At 42.6% G+C, this 20,894-nt stretch overlaps 1 protein-coding gene across 9 annotated transcripts in view; it reads left to right on the top strand.

Moving 5' to 3' along the window:
- auts2a (activator of transcription and developmental regulator AUTS2 a) overlaps positions 1–20,894 on the top strand; it is a 310,731-nt gene that overhangs the window by 108,978 nt on the left and 180,859 nt on the right. Inside the window, exon 1 of one of the 9 annotated variants that reach the window (XM_056396796.1) lies at positions 6,845–7,752. The exons of 7 other annotated variants lie outside the window; for them this stretch is intronic. In XM_056396796.1, the coding sequence (XP_056252771.1) occupies positions 7,705–7,752 (48 nt within the window). In that variant the 5' untranslated portion in view covers positions 6,845–7,704. Of the gene's footprint in view, positions 1–6,844; positions 7,753–20,894 lie in introns of those variants that run through there. One more of the 9 variants, XM_056396794.1, reaches the window with a different exon arrangement.

Here is a 20,894-nt window from a genome sequence, read left to right as displayed (position 1 = left end):
AATTTGTGCCAAAGCAGCCTGGTGCCATAATCCCCAGTATTAGCAGGAGGAGGGAGCAGGCTAACGTGATTTCCTGGCTGTGGCCTAGATGGGACTCGGGCCTGTATTATCTGGCCATCAGAGAGACTCAGCTTCAACTCTAATATCTATGTGCGTGGAGAGCAGGAAATGGCCTTTGTGTTGCTGGCCAATACAGCCTGCGGAGAGGAAGAGAGGAAACATGCACTCTGTCGTGCCATGTCGGGCCACTGCCTCTCGGTGCGTGCAGCAGTGCAACAGAGAGAGGAGGAGAAGGAGGTCTACGAATATGAGACAGTTGTTGTAACCATTCTTAGAGACGAACTGGGGTCAGACAAACTCAGAGCTGTTGCTCTCCCTACCCTCCTCCAGCCTTTCCTTTTGTCTCTTCTCTTACTTTACATTTGATTATGTGAGGAGCCCCTTGTTGCATTTAACATTACTAAGCTGTGATAGAGCCCCTGAGAGCTTAAAAGATTAAAGCAAACTCAAAGAACATTTAAGGAAGTAGAGAGATAGTTTTTTGCAGGAGGGTTTGGTGTTTTCTTCTTCGTACTCGCTCTTTTTTTCGTGCCAGCGGGTTTAATGGAAAATTGGAGCAGGGCTGAGGTGTTGTGGCTCTGAGGGGTTGAACATCTGGACAGCTGTATCTGGAAGACAGAGGGGGGGAGATGAGTCTGCTGCTTGCTAACACACAGACAAACAAACAAACACACAAACAGAAATTTGCTGGGATGTGCTCATGTTCTTTTTTTCCTCATCTGGTTTTATTTCTTTTTGTAAAGTGTTATATTATATTGTTGTGTTGTTAGCATTATCATGTATCAAGCAAAAAGGACACTCCTGAAAAAGTATATACCACGGATGTCAAGTACGCAGACACAGCCATGTCCATACTAAACGCACACACACACACACACACACACACACACACACACACACACACACACACACACACACACACACACACTCAGGTCTCAGGTACTCAGGTACTCAGGTCTGTGTTAACCCCCAGGAGAGGCAGAGCCTCCAGCAGGAAAACGCCTGTGCAGGCAGGCAGCTCCAGGGCCCCTGTAGGCTTTTAAAGCTGTTTCTCTGTTCAGCCCAGTGGGAAGGAAGTATTCAACAAGGGAGAAATCAAAAGGAAACATATCAAACCACATGCACCTATGAGACGTATCACTGTATTAGATAGTTGTCCAAAAACTGGAGCATGAAAACCAATTTCTTCCTCCTCTACGCCTCCTGCCTGCTGATAAAGCCATGCGGAAACAATGCTCCTTAACCTCAAGTTATTCCACTCTGCTGCCCCTGAAGTTAATTGTTTTGATATGATCTCTTTGCACACTATGTTTAATTGTTTAACGAGAGACCCACAAGCATTTCACGTTAACTTTATAATCTCCAGCAAGTGTGTATTATAGTCCTTAACAGATAATCACCAGAGCACTGACTTCAGTTTTTCAGCCTTGCTCAAGTCTCTGTGTCTAAATACAAACCAAGTTTTGAAATGATACCCTGAGCTACTTCTTTCTGTTTTGTTGGATCTCGGCCCTCCGAGCTCATACAGCTCTGTTATCCAGGCACAGCGATGGCCATGGGGGACATGGCCAAGCGTAGGCATGTGTGTGGGAAGTGAGCAGACAGGCAGGCTGTCACTTAGCATTACAGCACTACAGGCTCCCCGTGGGTGACATGAGGAGAGTGGAAAGTGAGAAGACGAGAGAAAGAGAAGAGTTAGGAGGAGAAAACGGGAGCGGAGCAAACGCTATACAGCAGCCCACACACCGAAACACACACCCGGCCCAAAGCAACCCCCAACTAGGAAACCTGCTGTTTGTTTTTCTTTTGATTAGACCAACTGCTGAAGATAAGCCCACCTGACAAGACTTCACTGCTGGCCTCTGACATAAGAATCCAAAGTGAGAGGATGCTAAAAGGTAGAGGGAAGGGTTAAAGACTCCTGGGGAGAGAAGAAAAAATAGTCGGTACATAATGTTCATCTGGTGGGCTGTAGATCAGTGAATACAGTGGCATGCAAATGTTTTGGCACTGTGGCCAAACTTTCTGTTATTGTGAATAGCTAAGTGAGTAAATGATGACCTGATTTCTTTTGTTTTTTTATTTCCATCTTTTACAGTTTCAAAAAAACAAAACAAAGCAGAAGCAAAGGTTTTGGCTCTCTGCATGGTCAGTGTGTAGCAACATCCCCTTGGCCAGTATCATAGTTTGTAAACGCTTGTTGTAGCAGTTAATAGTCTTTCAATTCTTCACTTCTCTTTCCAGACATGTTCAGTGATGTTTAGGTCCAGGGGCTGTGAGGGCCGTGACAAACCCTCAGCTGGCGGCTCTTGAAATAGTTCATTGTGGATTTTGAGGTGTGTTTAGGATCAATATCCTTTTGTAGAAGCCATCTTCTTTTCATCTTCAGCTTTTTTACAGACAGTGTGATGTTTGTTTCTGCGATTTGCTGGTATTTAATTGAATCCATTTTCCCCTCTATCAGTGAAACGTTCCCTGTCCCACTGGCTGCAACACAAGCCCAAAGCGTGATTGATCCACCTCCTTGCTTAACAGCACATTGTTCCTTTCATGAAATTCCGTACCTTTTTTTCTCCAAACACAACTTTGTTCATTGTGGCCAAGTTCTGTTTTAAAGGGGACCTATTATTGACATTTTTAGTGTTCATCATTTCATTCTTGGTGTCAACTAAAATAGATTTACATGCTTGAATGTTCGGAAAAGACATTATTTTTCTTCCTCTGTACATTTTATACTGTACCAATCAGAGCCCAGTGTGCTCTGATTGGTCAGTTTGCGGGCATCTACCTTGGCAAAGACACGTTCCGCATGTCTTTTGTAAACAAACGGTTTTTGCAGCTTCGGTTCTGCCTTTTCCTTTTTATGAAGAGTCTCATCCTGAACCAGAAGATGACAGACCCGATCCACCTTCTCAACCTGGACTTGGAAAACAAGCGTGTACCCACTGTCCGGCAGCCGGAGCGAGGGAAGAGGCAGGAATGTGGATGTGCTGCGAATCAAGACACTGGCCAGTCTGCAAAGACTTCAGATGACAATGTTCATAACTTGGAATACTTTTATGAGAAACCCTTTTGAGTCTTTATGTGTGGACACTTCTGGAATAAAGGAATATAAATAATGGAAGAACAGTCAGTCAACAAGTAGGGATCTCTTGCTAGTTTACAATGCAGGTAAATCTGAATGAATTGAAAACTTTAGAGGGTATAGTTACTGAAAAATTAACTGAATGGTTAGATTATGGATAATTTATTTGAGCTAACGAGCTACAGCATGTCAATGTTTACAAAGGTTTAAGCATTTATATCTTTGCTACGCTGCTTCTTACTAACGTGATCAGGTCGCGGCGAATTTGAAACATCACAGATCCACAATGATAATGCAGACTGACAGGCTGTGAGTCTGAGTCCCTCCGTTCAGCCACATTAAGTGTGAATTATAGAAGTAACCTTGTGAAGATGAAGCGTCTAACTGTGTGCGGTTTCTGGAGCAGTCCTCCTTGAAGTGCGGGCTCACACTTTAATGTTTGGAGCAGTGGAGGACCGTGGAAAAAATGAAGTAGATTTCTCCAAGCAAATTGAGAACACAGTGTCTTTTTTAGCATGGCTACAAAACTAAAGAAAACTCTTCATTATAAGTAGTTATGTGCTGCACCTTGTGTGGGGGCGTGCCAAGCTTACAGGGGGTGTCCAGCTTGCAGGTGGGCAGCACAAAGAGACGTATTGACGTCAATAGGACCAGGAAGTAATGTCTGGACCCCCCCAAAAAAACCACAGTTTTCTTCTTATGAATCTTCCATGAAGGTCATATCTGTGCAGGTGTTGCTGCACAGTAGCACAGTGCACCACCCCTCCAGAGTCAGCTAGATCATGAAGGTCTTTGCAGTCAAACGGGGGTTTTGATTTGCCTGTCTAACTGTCCTACAAGCAGGTCTCTCAGAAGTTTTACTATCTTCTTATAGCCTTCTCTTGCTTTGTGGGCAGCAACTATTTTAATTTTCAGAGTGCAGGGCAAGAGAAGTGCATGGTTGCTGATTGTTGGGACAAGGTCTCAGGAGTCAGAATATGTATAAAGCTTTGAAATTTGCATCACCTGGCTTTTTGTAACGATGATTGTGAACAAGCTAATTAAGATCTAAGACCTTGGTGAAAGTTATCTGAGAGCTCAAATCTCTTGGGGTGTCCAATCTTTTACTTTTTTACTCTAGAATTGTACATAACAAAAAAAATACACTAATCTTGCTTAAAAAGTGAAAGAATGTTTCAAAGTCTGGATTAAGGATTCAGAGCTATAAGATAGTTTGTCCTATTAAACTGTGGAGCTAAAGTTAGCACCAGCAGCTACGAAGTAGAGCCGTGTCAGTCAGACGTGACTTTGTAATTATTACCACAGCAGGACAATTCTGCAGCTGTTATTAATAATTATAATATCACTTTTGATTAAATAATAATCATATCATTCAGTAACGTTAAGTCTGTTTCAAATGAAATATCTTAATAAAGATAAATTGGTCAGTTTTTCTGATAAAAGAAATGTTTACTTATATTGGATTCTTCTGTGACTGACTGAACAACAAGCAACTGTATTATTTTATCTGGTTCTATTCAATACAAAAAGAACATAAGCTTGTGTTAATACTTGGTAAATTATGTTGGATAAATAATTTCCAATGTTATTGATTGAAGAATTATAAGCCTTATCTTGCATAGAAAGTTTTTTTCTTACCACAAACTGCCTCTCATGTACGTCTAGCCAGCCAAACTGTTTACATCATTTGCTACAGATGCCAAACAATTCCCTGTAAAAGCTCCATTTTTATAAGCATAGCTCGTGTAAGAGATCAAGTCAAACTAGGATGTAAGTCTTTCCTGTTCTCCCACAGTGACTTTTTTCCTGTACTGGCACAAAACTATCCCAGGGCAAAGGAGACTATGTTTCCATGGATGGTAATACAGTTATTGGCACTACTGAGTCTGATTGCTTTTGTTTATAACCCTCTGCTGTCCTATGATAGAGAGGTTGTCTCAGTTAAACTCGGGAGCTGCCAAATTAGGCTAAATCCTGTGGGATACAGGAGCCCATTCTAGCTGGCAGACATCTCAAGCCATAGTCAAAGGTGACATGATTATATACACAGTGGTGTTGTGTGTATGGGATCTGGGCCCTCTGCACTGAGGGGAGTGGCAGAAGGTAAACAGTGGCTGGGTGGCCCAGTCTCTGCTCTGGCTGTGGCCTTTTTAGTCCTTAAGCCTTCACAGTAGGCCACTGTCTTTTTGAAGATCCTGTTCATAATGTTAGTTTGCTGCCCTCTTCTGAAACCTTGAGTCCGCACTGATGGCTCTGTTTACATAGTGATTTCATTGATCGGACATATCATGAATGATGTGGAGACATGAGCAAAAATTTAGCTTGTAAATGCACAAGGACAGGGAATTTGTTTGGGCCATTTTAAACTACAGTCCTCACAGTCGAGAAATATAAGATCACAAAACTCTCAAATGACACAGAGTCGGCACACCTAGAGGAACGCACCAGGAAATGTCACTGTGTAATATTCAGATGCTGAAGTAATGGCTTAAACATAAAAACAGTACAACTGTACTGATGGACTAGGCTGCCTTCCAAACATGCTCCCAGTGGAACTTTCAGACAAATGTTTTCTGTTTTCAGTAAATTTTACTATGCGTACATAGGCTGTCTGTCTGTCTGTCTGTCTGTCTGTCTGTCTGTCTGTGGTCTTTTACAGTTGCTGCTGTAGTTCTGATGTGGTGACAGGATAATGTCACCTGCTTGAGGTGTTCATGGCAAACAATGTTAGGAAGCTTATATGAAGCTTCGCTGCTTCATTTGAGGCTCAGTTTATGGTTAATGTCAACATCTGTTTCAAGCAGCAAATGAATCAAAGTACACAAGGTCAACAGTCAACAGCTTTAGTTTTCTTGAACATACAGTTCATCTAACTGAGTACGAGTAGTTCTATGTGTTTCCTAAAGTACAGCAAGCTGAAAGCTCGGACACTACTTATGGTCTGTGTGTGATAATGCTTTGTTTATATAAATATACAATTGTGAGGGAAACTTTGTTACTTAAAAATACATTTTTCACCACCTGTAGCACTGGACAGCCGTTGATAAGAGGCTTTTATCATTCATGCTGTTTTTCTCGTTCAGCTCTTTACAATGACTGATGAGATCTTCTGTGAACACAGATTTTTGCCAAAGTTTTGGTTATTTCACATAAGACATCAACGTATTTGTATTTTTGTCTCTGTCACAGGTTTGAATCTAGCTGTGCGGTTGTTTGTGTGTTTTACAGGCCACATCATCAGATCTAATCATACTACACCCACAGAGTCCTTAATGCTTAGTAAATTATGATTTGATTTGATTTGATTGATTATGTTTTTTTCAAAGTGTTTATAAGTGAATGTTTACCAGTTTATCAGGAAAAACAATTTTTCATTACCTCAAAGCTGCTCTAATCTATAATGTAATACTAACAATAGAACAAATTATCAAGTGTGATGTGCAGGATGATGCTCATTGTGACACCCACAGACAGGTCTCACCCAACTCTGCATTTCCTCTCAGCTCTACAGAGCTTTAGCATCTCTGAATGCATCGTTTAGGTTTCAAGGCCTGAGGCGTTACCATTTTGATTCAGTCTGTTAGCACCATTGTGTTGATATCCACTGTCCACTACCTGGTCAGTACTGAACAGCAGACAAGGCTGGTGAACATAGTGGAGCATTTAGAAGTTATCTTCCTGTGTGTTTGGTGGAGACCAAGACAGCGCAAAAAGAGAGTGAGCACTGGACTCATAATATATGAAACTGAAACACTACATATTTGAAGCTATCATGCAGAGTTGAGCTATATCCAATGCGATCTTGACATAACTGCATTTGACAGAGGCATATTTGTGAAGCCGTCAGCGTTTATTTGGCTCATGGGAACGCTGCGCCTTCAGGGTCAGACCAACATCAGGGGCTGTTGTCTGTAGAAATAATAACACAGTGTTACTTTACAGAGGGCAGAGAGACGCAAGATTGAAATAGATACAGAAGGGGGTTAAATGAGGTCGGACTCAAAGAGCTGAACAGTCCACAAAAGAGCAGTAGGAAGCACTGGGGGGAGACATCGAGTGAGTAAAGGGCAAAAGAGGGAAAAAATGAAAAAAGAGCAAGAGAAGGAGAGAAAGGGAGCAAGTAGGAGACGAAAGTTAGAGGAAGGAGAGAGGGAGAGGGCAGTGAGGGAGGCTGGTGCTTCAGTCTTTAGAGTTTGCCCACTCAGAAGGGAAACATTCCCCCTTCTGGCATCTGCCACCACTGCCGAACACAGCTGAAGCCCATCTGAGGAGCTCTTCTGTCAGCCTTCCAAACCCGCCAAGCCACACACATACACACACAGACTGCACACACACACCGCAGACCACACTACACTACGAAGACGAGGGAGTGAAAGAAACGGTAGCAGGCTTAGAGGCTTGAAGTCAGAGGCAGAGCGAGAAAGAACGAGCACAAAGACCGGAGGGATAAAGTAGCAAGAAGCATTTCAGTGTCACCGCGCTGCACAGTCAACATCAGTCTTTGGAGGAGGCTTAGACTTTTCCCCGGCACACTGAATCAGTCAGGAACAGAGAGGAGGATGATCAAGTCCAGTTGGTTCTATGTCAAGTTCAAGTACAATGAGAAGGTAAGTCCATATGTAGATTTTTTTTTTCCTGCCCAGGGTGTCCTGGCAAATATATAACCATATGATATTGATTGTTCATGAAAATGTTGAATTATTTAGCTGTGTACGGATTCTCTTTCACTCATGGACATTCTTTATCTATCTTCTCTCGGCGGTTGTTTTAAATTCACAGTGCAACTTATGTCTGCAGGCCTGTGGTAAAGTGGAGGTTAAACATGTTCTCTGGGTAATTTTGCCCATGGGAATATTGACTCCTGGATGCTGACGGTGCGTTTCCTGTAAATACACAATTACATTGAAAGGCAGACTAATACTCTGCAAACAGCCTACGTCCAATGTCATTTGTTGGTTTAGTGTGTTTTGTGTTGTGTTTGAACACGTACACATTCTTGCCTATTATTACGCTGCAGTCTGCTCCAGTGAGAACTTATCTTTGCAAAAGAAGTTTAATATCGCTAAATGGCAAAAACATGTTCAGTTGTTGCCTGTGTGTGAACGAGATTCTGTAGTCTCAAAAACATTCCAGATTTTTTCTTTTCATACAAATAAATAGGACTTACTGTACCTGTGGCATGCATACTATCAACCAGCCTGAGACACACTTTTAGTAGCTATTGTTAAACGCTAATTCTTACCTGTTCTACCTTAACAGTATAAATATAAAGTCCGCAATCGGTATATAAACAAATGTAGTGTAAAGATCATGTGAAAGAAGATACATTCACTTAAATGATTTAACACACTTGTACAGTGTGTTGTAGAAGTAGTTTGATGTATGATGAGGGCATGACCCTGTCTTGTGATGTAGTACAGTGATAACACCTTAATGTTTCGTGATGTCATCATCTGGACATTAGATCCTATAGCTTGTGTAATGCGAGTGAGTCTGACGGGACACAAGTCGTCAGTGTTGCTCTTCTGTGTGTGGACTGTGAAAGCCAAACTTTGGACCAGCCACCAGCTCTCTCCCCGAACTGCTGTGATGATAATAAAAAAGGCTTCAGTTACAATTACCTTCAGTCCGTTAACCAGTCAGTCAGCCAGTAACGCAGTCAATCAGCCAGACGTCAGCCACCAGCCGCCATCCAGTCAGTCAGTCAGCTGGCCGGCCATTAGACCGAGCCCCTGTTCATGCCTCGTCTCTCTTTGTGTCATGACTAACGGTTTTGGTGTTGACCCCGCACACTGATCAGGTTCTCCTCTTAGCATCAGGTGTCCGCCCTGTAGGATCGATAAAGCTATCTCATTACATAAAACGCAGCGAAGCAGAGCTCTGTTTACTCTGGTTTATGCCTCTCGCAGTTTAGTTAAAACATTTGGCGCTACGAAAATATGGAATAACAGTGTGCATGTGTTTGACTGGCTTTGCCATAATCAGACTTATTATGGTGGGTAAGTGAGTGTGCGCCAAGTGGCCTCATGGGAGCATCTGTTGGTGCCCGAGGTGCTCTGTTTCCATCTGGTCTTCCATTTTGTACTTGTGCAGTCTTGAGGTGGAAAAGTGAGAAGATGGCCGCTCCTTTTATCTGTTAGAACCAGAGCGATTTTTTATTTTATTTGCTTTTATGGCTCATCAAATGATATTTCACAGTCACATGTCTTCTAAATAGATCCATACAGAGCCAACTAATATAACTGTGAACTATGGACATAAATACTGTATACTGCATGTATAGCACATTTGTTCATTGAAATAACATGTGAACCATTAAAGTAGTGTTGGTAAGCAGAGGAACCTGCCAAAAAACACCAACAAAAAGTTGTCAGATCACAGAGAAATGTTGTAAAACTCTGCAAAGACACAACAAAGGAGACCAGTTAAAGCAGCCATGACAACAGTGTGGCTGGCAGAGTCTGGTGTAAAAGTGGAAGAAGGGAGTCCAGTGCCATGCTCCTTTCCCATGCATTCACACTTGGTCAGAGATAAGTGAGAACATTTCAGTTTCATATTTGACCAAAAAAAAAATGCAGGAGGATATAATAGAGGTAAGTGAAAAGGAAGATAAAACAGATAAAGAAAGATAAAACAGTAAAACTGATTTGTTACAAGCCCTGTTGAATCAGAATTGTCTCTTATTTTCACCACTCGGAACAATTGCAGAAGCTCCAGAAAGTATTTGTACATTTGATCAGCTGGTGCTGAAAGTCTAAGTGGCTTGGTTTTCCTATACTTGTCAGCGTTGTCAGTTAAAAGTAAGTATAGGAGCGAGGCGAGTACAAGAGCAGGATGTGTGTGTCAGTGCTTATGGAGGTCTGGGGTGAAAGCTGTGTGTGTTGGAGGAGAAGACGGGCTTACACAGCCGTCTGCTTTTCCTGCTCCCAGCTGTCTTGCCTCAGGAGCAGCCAGCCTCTGTGTGATTAGATGTGATTGACAGGCACGCTTTCAGCAGCATGCGAATAGGAAGTGACCTTAAACAAGCACTGCCATTTTTGACTGAGTGGCTGTCTTTCCTCACCCCCCACCCCCCCCACCCCCGTTTCGATCTCTGAAGAAAAGGGGTTAGAAGGGCACAAAGCATGGTGGCTTCTGGGTCAACATCCCAGGGTCATTCAAGTCTGGAGAAAGGGTAATTGCTACCCCTGTGTGTGGGCTCATGTCCTCAAGTGAGAGGCTATGAGAGGGAGGGGGGGTTGAGACAAGAGGGGGGGGGGCTGGAGGTGGGTTACATTCCTCCGAGTGGAAAGAGAACAACACTGAAGTCGGGCTCTGTGTGTCTGCGAGGAGACACACAGAGCAGACCTGACTCACACTGGACTAATTCAATTTAACACACACTGAGTGGCCTGTGATTGGTGTGTTAACGCTGACCTCTCCCATAGCCAGATGGTCGCACTCGCAGAGACACATTTACATTTTAGGCCATTTGACTGTTGCCTTTTACGAGGCTACAGTGAGCAAATATCAGTGGAAACTAACTCATTATTATTGTACAAATGGAAGTTTGTATTATTTCAATGTTATTTCAGAATCTTTAAGTAAAGATCTTTGTTGTGAGTAGTTTGTATGTAAAGATTTTATTGTGCACTGTTCCGCACAGTAGCTACTGACAGTGAAACAATCACCTGGAACCTGCACAACGACCTAATTAAGTCAAAGCACAGAATGATTATTAAGGATTGCATTCTCCTCTGTAGCTGGTTGAGGAGGAGTTAGTATTAATTGCATCTAGTTAGATAGTTTATTGGCTTCCAACTTAACAATGTTTCACAAAATAAACCTGAGGGGTGGTGAGATAATTAATGAGGTAATAAAGAAGAAAAACAAGTGATGTTACACAAATCTGCATCCATGTTTTTTGATTTTATTTTAATTTCACCTCTAGGTTACAGAAATGAAATCATCTGAGAAGTGTACCCCAACCAGACTGCTTTATTTTATATATAATCTGAGTCTGTGAAGTAACTAGTAACTTAATCTGTTGAATGAACCTTGAGGAGTAAAAAAGTACAATATTTCCCTGTGAAATGTTGCGAAGTATAATATCAGAAAATGGAAGTACTCAACCTAGTGTAGCACTCGAGTAAATGTACTGTAGCTGCTTCCCACTACTTATACAACCAGCAGTCAGTGATATGTTAGCAGCTAGGCCTCTGAGCCACACCTTGTGAGAATCTAACTTATACCAAGCTTCAGTGTGCTTTAGGAAAGATTTATCACTGAGCTCGCATTTGGCAGCGCTGACGCTGGTTGACCGTTTTTGTGGCCGACTTGTGTTTGTTTATTGTGTTGAGTGTGTGTACAGTACATTGATGAGAAGCTATTTATGGTGTAGACAGACGGTGCATTCATGTGTTTAGTAGATTCTTGGGTTTTTCTACATACAGTGTCCCGCACACAGCACAATATTTGTCTGCCACTTGTGTTTACTTTGGATCACATTTCATCCTTCGGACCACGTCTTCTACAAAAGGACTTTCAAACCTTCAAACAAATGTTGGCTGTCTTCACATTGGCTGATTTATATGCCTGCTGATTCACTTCACACCAGCTTACTTACAAGATGTCTGGTTCTTCATAACATGGATTTGTTAGTATCTGTTGCCTTCTTTGCTTTTCAGTGTCGTCGTCATCATTTGTAAAGGCAGATCAAATAATCAAGAGAGGAATATATCTTCATCAGGTTTAATTTGGAAGGCTTAAATACTAACATCCTAAAATAGGTTCGACTGGGATGTCTGTGATTTTCATGGCATTGTTTTTAACTGTAACAGCTGTGTTTTATATACTTGGCATATGATAATTCATTTACTAATAATTGGCTCAATCCCAGATGTTCTTCTGTTGAGACCTGTGCAAACTGAGATGTGGCCCCTCTGTCCATGCTCCCACTGAGAGCGAGGGGCTGTAGATTGACTATATTTACTGTTCCTGTGTGCCGGGCTTGGTTTGTTGAATAGTAGGGGGTGACTGTAATGACTATAATGACTGTAAAAACCAGAGAGTGGGGTGTGGGTTATCATTAAGGGATGCTTATTGCAGTCTCTTATGATGCCACAATATGTTATATGAGAGACACATGGTTTAGAAACATCTCTTGGGTGGGATCGCTTATTTCAAACATAAACTCAGGGAGAAACCAAAGCTATACATTCCTGTGGATCATTGTGCTCAGGGACTTTCTTGAGGAATATAATCCTCCATTAGACGTCTATTGGGAGGCTTTTGTCGGCTGGTTTGCTTCTAGGTTTGTTGCTTGCAACTAATTGTGTTCCCTGCTTCAGAAGATTCCTCCAGTGTAACCATCCCTATGGCAAACACGGTTCCCTTCTCGTCAAATAATGAACGAGTTGATCTGCATGAAAGTTTTATCCCTCTGCCCATCCGTCCACGCTTGGAGGACTTTAATGAGAGTTTATTGGAGCCATTTTAGTCAAGCCGGTTTAATTTATTTATGCCTAAGAGCTGGAATGGTAAGAGGCTTACAGAACTTTTGACCCCAGCAATGCTTGTTGCAAAGCGGGCCCTGTCAGTTTTTTTCTTTTCCAGAAAAGCTTGCTTACTTTACAGACACATTGAAATTCTAAGAGAGTGCTCCACAGCTTGCCGAGGGGATTACTGGTAAATCCCTGCAAACTCCAGATGTTTTCCCAGGCAGCACGCAGCGAGGAAACATCGCCCATCCCCTGTAAACATCTGTCAGACAAAAGCCTCCGCCACAGAGGAGACAACAGAAGCTTAGAGGGAGTAAAGTAGCTTGACTAGTCAGATTTTCACTCTGTTAGATCTGTTTGTTCATGAAGAGCTAAGTGGTTTTGCGGGGCGTCTTGTGTGCCTGCTTATGTTAAGCTTCAAAGTGGACGAGCGTACAGTGTAACTGAAATATCTGGTGGTTAAAAAGATGAGAAGCCTGCCAGGACACAATGATAGTTTTGCCTATCTTATATCCCAAGTGTCACTAAACCCAGAGCTTTCCTTGGAGGACCACCAAGAGAGACATCCTCAGAATTTTAGAAATGACATTAGTTTTATATTTTGTTTTTTAATGTACAGCATTTTTAAAGGCCACTTTCAAAATGAAAACTTTAATTGAAATGATTGCAGCGATCCTGTATAAGTATAGCGACATGCTCTGTTTTATTCTTCACTTATCTGAGAGGAAGAGCCTATGTGTGTGTGTGTGTGTGTGTGTGTGTGTGTGTGTTTTTTTAGTATAACTCGTACGCATGTTCATGCACACGTGTAATGTATGTATATGTGTACATACGTCTGTGCGTGCATCCTGCGACTGCACACACGTGTGACTTTGAACAGCCAGGCTCCATCTGAACTCTCAGACAGAAAAACCTGCAGTTTGTCTAAATGTGAACACGTTGACAGCCCCTATGATTCATTATGATTGTTTTATCTATTAAACTTTATTTAAATTTTCATGCATGTATGTATGATTTTCCATCAACTAGTTACTATAATAATGATTTGGTGAAATTGCTTATGTGATCATATTTTTAGAAATGATACTAATGTATCTCACCTCATACATGTTTACATAGTTCAGTAATTAATGTCAATGTGTTTCAAGTATAAAACATGAGACGCTACTTTTGCTTAAAAGAAAGTTAAAGAGTCTACGATGTGTCCCCTTCATAACAACGGCAGAATATGACCAGTCTTATGTGTGTAGAGGTCTGTATAGTTACACTGCAGCCTGATTTTCATGAAGGTAAACGCAGTGAGCAGCCGTGTGCTCAGGAGCAGCCCTTCTCAGAGGCTGCAGATTTAACGACGTATCAGTCCTGCTGCTGCATGTAACCACATTATTTCAAACTAAATACTCTCTGCAGACATGCAGCAACACCATAGTAATGCTTCAAATATAAATAATTGACTTTAATGTGGTTAAAGCAGGAAAGTCAGTAAATCAGTCTGCACTGATCTCTGAGTGAATGTGATACTTACGGTGTCTGCTGTCCACAGCTGCTTTATACCGTGAGAAAAACTTCTCTTTCAGTTCATTAAATCCCTGCAGCATCTGAAGCAGTGATGTGTTCGGGCTTACACCAGGAAATATTACAGGTTCAGACGGGTCGGGTCACTTTGGTATATATAACTTCTAGATAACTGACAGAACATTGCAAGATGTGCCATAGTCTAGACTGATTATTAGTCCACTTTCTCTCTCTCTCTCTCTCTCTCTCTCTCTCTCTCTCTCTCACATTCTATCTAACACACACACACACTGGAGGATGCAGATCCTCTTATGCCCTGGCTATCAATAATCTACATAACCAAACTGTAAAATGTATTGTACCGTGATGTTTTGATATGCATGTGGAGGTTGGATGTCGTCATTATCTAATTATTGGTTTGCAGGTTGGGTGGAGTGGGTGGAGTGGGTTGACTCTCATAACAGGTCAGGTGGGTGCAGGTATTAAATGACCCACACGTCACTAATTTAGTAAATAACCACACAAACGTATGTGTGTGTGTCTCTTTTCACCCCCCATTGTGTGTGTGAGTGTGATGTAAGTGACAGTTGCTGCTGGGTTCAGGCCCTGGGCAGGATCTCATATCCCCCTGCCATGTTTGTGTTAATTTGCTGGATGTAAACACGGTGAGTGGGCTGTAACAGTCAGTGCCTGCCTCTGTGTCTCTGCTCTCCAGCCTCCTCAGTGGAAGACAGAATGGAGAGAGGGAGCGGCTGACCAGTGTCTGGATCACTGAACAATTGCAGGCTAGAGAGAGAGTGGCAGAGAGAGCGAGCCCTCAGTGTAGCCACTAGGGACAAGCCTGACAGATGGATGGAGCGAATGACTGGATGCCTAGCCAACTGGAAAGACAACTTTCACCCACACAGGCTGTATGCTTTTGCCTGTCGCCTTTTATCTCCATCTCTTATACGCCATCTAAAGGAAAGAAAACAGGATCTGTGTGTAACCATAACTCTAACATTCTGTATATTTACTCTGGGTGGTGCAGACTTTTTTTTTGAATTTCTGCATTATGGTTCTCAAACTGGAGATAAGGTGGATATATTAAACTAGAAATTATGCCACTTGTAAGAATTTATAAAATCAGATGCTCTAATCGCAGGTTTCACTCTCACAATTTTTATTTACTGTTCCATATAATGTGGACAATTAGTTTGGTATTGAATCGTCATCATTTTTCCACATTAGGTTATAATCTTTAAGGTTTTCATCATATTGTGCTTCATTTTTTCAGTTTTTTGCACTCTTCATGGTCAGGAGGTTTTTATCAGTGGCCACTCAGAGCATTCGGATACTGTGTCTCTCTATTGTTGCACTTTGCTGCTGCTGTCGTCAATCCATGTGTCATTATTTTAAACATTTGTAGGACCTGTATTATTATAATTTCCGTCACCAGCTCAGACAGGACTAAAATCTTAGGGATAATAATTTAAATAATAGTTTTACAATTTTGGAAATACACTCACTCGCTCTCTGGTGGAGAGTTGAGATAACTGAGAGCGCTCAATCTTATTTCTTAATTTTCTCTTTCACCAGTGATTATGTGCCAGAAATAGTCTGGATATACTCAGGCACATAAACCCCATAAAATGGCAAATCTGGCATATCTGTCTTTTGGATTAAACAAAATAGAGAAAAATAATGTTAATTAGAGAGCTTTAAAGATGCTGGCAGGCAGATTTTTTTACCTTTGGGCAGAGCCAAACTACCTGTGTCCCTTTATTCCCTGTCCTTGTGCTACGCTAACTGGCTGCTGGCTTTAGCTTCATATTTAGTGGACAGAGAAGAGACTGGCATTGATCTAACTCTCTGCTGGAAAGTCAAGAAGCTTATTTCCCGGAATAGTCAATTATTCAAGCTTTTTATTTAAGTTCCCAGGGTCATATTTTTGGGCTTGGAGCAATGTGTATATATTTTAGGTAATTCATCACATGAAAATATCTGAAAACAACTTCTGTGCTTGATAGCAGAGATGTGTCTTCGCTCATGGCCTAGAGTACAGGTGTGTGTGTGTGGAGCTGCACAGTGAATGTGTGCTTCATTTTCTCCTCAGAGGAGTCCTCCCAGAGCTCATTAGCCCCAGTTAAATTCCCACTGGAATGCCAGGTCCTGCCTGCCGTCTGCTGCCTGCTCCTGACCAGCTCTGGTTTCAGCCTGCTGGATGACTGGGCACGGGGATGGTTCCCATAGTTGAGCTGCCTAAGCTGCATGGGCAAACCCTGGTACCCTGGCTCAAAGAGCCCTCTGTTGTGCCGTGCACACGCTCACATGCAGGGACGGGTCGCTTCACACAGATGCCCGCATACACAGAGAGGCAGCCTGGCATTGTGAGCTATGGGAATGTCACAGACTTATGGAAGGATGGATCACATGTTCGCAGACGCCTAGAGAGCAAAGCCCAACAATTGCTTTTTGTCTGGATGTAAACTTGTGTAACTGTCTGGCAATACCAGTCTACACTGGTGTGGGCCAAAGAAACAATCCTATGCTATTTTTCAGCAGCCTCCCCCTGAGTGAGGCTTGGCTTAAAATCTGTCCAACTTGGCCAGCACTGCAAAACAGATCTACATACACACACGTGGACCTGCTCCCACTTTCGAATGCATAATGTCTAGATTATTATTTTCCATCAGGACATTGGGGAAAATCTGTTTATTATACACCATTCTGTTCTGCAAATGGGCAGCAGTTTCTCAGTGTAACCAAGTAGGTCTGCATGCAGCAAAAACACGATAGTCCATACCCCAGGTTTGCTTTTCCCCTAAAACTTTTACCCAGCGAGGGAGGGGGGAGCATGAGGGAGAGCGGGCCAGAGGAGAGTGCATATCAAAGAGAAGCAGCCATCTGTCAGCACAGGCAGCAAACAGCTGGTGGAGGAGATGCAAGATGTCTGAACAAAGACTGACAAGATGGAAGATGACAGGAAACAGATTTCCCTCCCTTTTTACCCCTCCTGCAAGAGAAGAGGTTGACCATCAGAGTGCTGTGATGTCTCGCAGTCTCCAGATGCTGGCTCTCCTTTCCTCCTCACTTCTCTCATCTTCTGTCCTCTAATCCTCTCTTCTCTTCTCTTCTCTTCTCTCAGCAGAGTGATGGTTTGTCACCTCACTGTTGGACTTTATTTTTTACATTACTTGTCACTGGACAGATTCTTCACTCGGCTCCTTTGCAGCTTAATTTGTTCATTCGCGTTTCTCTCGCACTCAACAAGAACAGAGAATGTCTCTATCTCTCACAAGTAGGCAAACAGAATTAAACCATTTCTACTGGAATTATCATGTAATAATTAATACATGATGTGCTTTAATTATACTAATTATGATAGCATTTACTCAGTGCAGAAGTTATTTTTTAGAATAGGATTTTTGTGGGACCTAAATATTACATTCCGTGAATTATTTAGCTTTAGTAATTGACCTGCTGCAGCTTAAGTAGATACACATCTCTCTGCTCGTTTGCTTAGATAAATGAAGCGGTGTGAGTCGTGTTAAGTAAATTTTTAGGAAATGAGCACAGGGCCTTGTGTTAATTAGTTTTGCAGCATAAGCCTCGTTACATCAGGTCTTCTTCTCTCTCTACTTAGCACAGTCTATTCCCCTTTGTGCCTTTTCCCCCCGCACTGTTAATTTGAACAGAAAATGCAGTCTGTTTCTAAATAGGGCAGTGGTGCACACTAGCCGCAATCATTAAGCCCATTTTCTGCCAGCTTAGAGCTATTGAAATGCCTGTAATTGAGGAAAAGCGAGAGAGTTTTTGTCTGCTCGCACTATCCACAGTGTAATGCGTGACGTGTGACATTGGCCAGTGTAATACTGTAATGGCTCTAATTGTCTAATCACTCTAATATGTGGCTACTGCTCTTGGACATGACAAGGGCAAAGTGAGCTAATAAACAGTGATTACTGTCACTTGAAATCAGCACATGGAAGACAGGGGGGGTGTTAGCTGCAGGGGGAAGAGTTTTTTCTCCTCTTCCCTCTTCGCGCCTGTTTTGTGCTTGACAGACAGGGGAAGCGTGGTGGCAGTGAAAGGTCAGCTTATGGTTGCACACAAGTGATGGAATGACAGAGAGAGGGAGCGGAGAGATGAGGAGAAAGAGCTGTCATCGCTAGATCTTGTCCCTTCGGTCGGTTAGATTGACAAGCTGTCAGCCTGGCCAGCTCATACTCTGCTGAACAAAGAAGAGACAAGGCAGAGCTTTCACTTTCCCCAACCATCTGCCTCTCTCCCTCTGTCTCTCTCTCTCCCTCTCTCTGGTTCTCCTCACTCTCTACTCAGGTAGAATTTGACATATACGCAGAGGCTGCTGAAACCTGTGTTATAGTAGGCACAAATACCAGTACTGTATACTCGCTGCGACTGGAGGAACATCCATCCATGTCATGAGGATAGGGTAATCACAGTAAAAACAGAAATATACATGGTTTGTTCAAAAAGGAAAGGTGACTATTTTCTAGCAGCAGAAAGAGTATGAATGAGTTTAACCTGTGTCAGCTAGTTTGACGATCTTCCAGGTTCAATGTGCATCATAAGTGTCAAAACAACTGCCTCATCTTGGTGTACAACAGGTAATAGCTGCTAAACTTCTGTTCATGCTAAATGTGATGACCTTTGCTCCACCACTAATTTCCCTTAGAGGTCCTTAGAATAGGTGCAGACATGCTGCTTTCTGCTGCTGTTCTAATGATGTGGACATCTAGCCATAATACATCAGACCAGTACATATGATTACCTCTCTCTGATTAAGCTGCATACTAGTGAGAAAAATATTATCTGTGCTTAAATTTGTAAATACAAAAACTACAGTTAACACATTGCTGTATGGTTTTGGGGCATTATGAATAAATCTGAAGCTGTGCACGTTTAGAAACAACAATAGGCTTGTTGGTTCCTGTGCATGGATTCATATGGTGGATATATTTTCAAGTTGCCTGGAATGTATTCAAATAATAATAATGTGAGCTCCAAGTCCCCATAATAACAAATGTCATTTGACAGTGTATTTTAAGGGTGAAAGTGCAAAACTGTGACTAATTTTAAAGATTTTGTTAAAGTCACAAACACACCATATTGCATGTGAGAAGATGCTAGTTAAAATTCGATTCTGCTAGCTTCTTCCTTTCTTCTCACTGCAGCCAGACATGAGTAGGGGGCAGGACTCAGACAGCAACATACACTTAAAAAAAGTCTCTGTTTGCGCTGTTTGTGCCTTGTGAGACGAATGTGTTTGTGTCTGTGTTTTTTATGCACTGTCTCCAGGCTATGAAGCCCTGATTTCACAGCTCCCCGGAGACCAGTTAACCCCTCATTTCCTCCCCAGAGCATTCAGTGAGGACCACAGCAGTTGCATGCTTATGTGCGTGCACACGTGCGTGTGTGTTTCCTTTCTGTATGTTCTGTGGACCAGACTTTCTCTACAGTAGTCGGGCGCTCTGATAGCCTCCATTCATTATTCAGCTCTGCTCCAGCTGCACCCACACCCCCAAGCAGCACAGAAATAAAACAAGGTTAAGAATTGGCATGAAATGTGTCTCAGCGGATCAAGTGGTGGGGGAGGGTGGGGTGGAGGTTTCGGAGACGGGGGAGGTATAGGCCTTTATCTGCGCGCCATCTTTTATTAATTGCCCTGGTGCTTAGACTGCGAGTTTCTCCATGATCATTAATGCATGCACGGAATAACGTATTTACATGTTCTCATGCATTATGCATGGACGGGGAGGAGGCTACAGTGTTGTGGAGGACCCTCTGCCCACAGGTCCTGTATTTTCTTTTTGTGTGTGTGCGCATCTGAGTGTATGTCTGCGTATGAGCTGATTTTGCATTCAGCCATGCTGTAAAATCCACTCGCTACCAGACCCCTCTGCGCTTACAGGAAAGCGATGGAGCGTCAGACAACAAACAACATTTCCAGTGCTTTCACACAGGCCGCTGAGGGTTTTGACTGTCTGACAGAGGCTGACGGGTCTCAGTGTTACCAAGAAGCTGTAACCAGATAAGTTTGCTGGAGGAGCATGGCTTGTAAGTGCAGTGAAACATTTAGTTGCTCTCCTTATTTATTTTCTCACCCATAATGTTGCCATAGACACATGAGCGTTATAAATGCTTTCACACTTCTGTGATGGTGGACAGTCACTGGAAAGTTAAAGTCCTTCTAGTGCCGTGCTAAAAGAGACCAGTGGCAGGACGGGGACAGAAAGATGGTGTAAAGAAAGTCTGAGTATTTTCTCATCACCTCGCCTGCAGGTTGCTGACTGATCAAGTCAAAGCACAGCTCCCTACTGGCCTATTCACCTCCATGATCAATCCATTACTGACTCACTCACACCCGTAGTTCTTGTATTTCCACAAAGCCGCAGCTCATGAAGTCAGCTCCCTGCGCCAGAGCTTATTTATTTTGATTATGTATTTCCCTGTCCTTCCACTCTTGCCTCTATTATCATAAGTCCAAACTCACCAGATAGGCCTGATATCGATCAGCCGCCGGCCCCAGCTGCTCCCCTTCAACTTGTTGTAAGTGAGCATCGTGTGTGTCATTATTTTTTGTGCTGATTGCTGTGTGTTGTAATTGTATCAGATAACTGCTGGTGTGGTTGGTCATTGTGCTGCCCGTTGCTGTGCATCAGCACCGACCCTGCTGGATAATTAGAATTGATTTAGTTACAATTTAATTAATCACACTGTTAAATCTCTGGTACTTACTGCAAACTCACACT

Source organism: Seriola aureovittata, chromosome 15 (genome assembly GCF_021018895.1).
Source record: "Seriola aureovittata isolate HTS-2021-v1 ecotype China chromosome 15, ASM2101889v1, whole genome shotgun sequence".
Taxonomy (NCBI): Eukaryota; Metazoa; Chordata; class Actinopteri; order Carangiformes; family Carangidae; genus Seriola; species Seriola aureovittata.
Note: the sequence above shows the minus strand (reverse complement) of the source record. Positions and strands in the feature narration are given on the sequence as shown.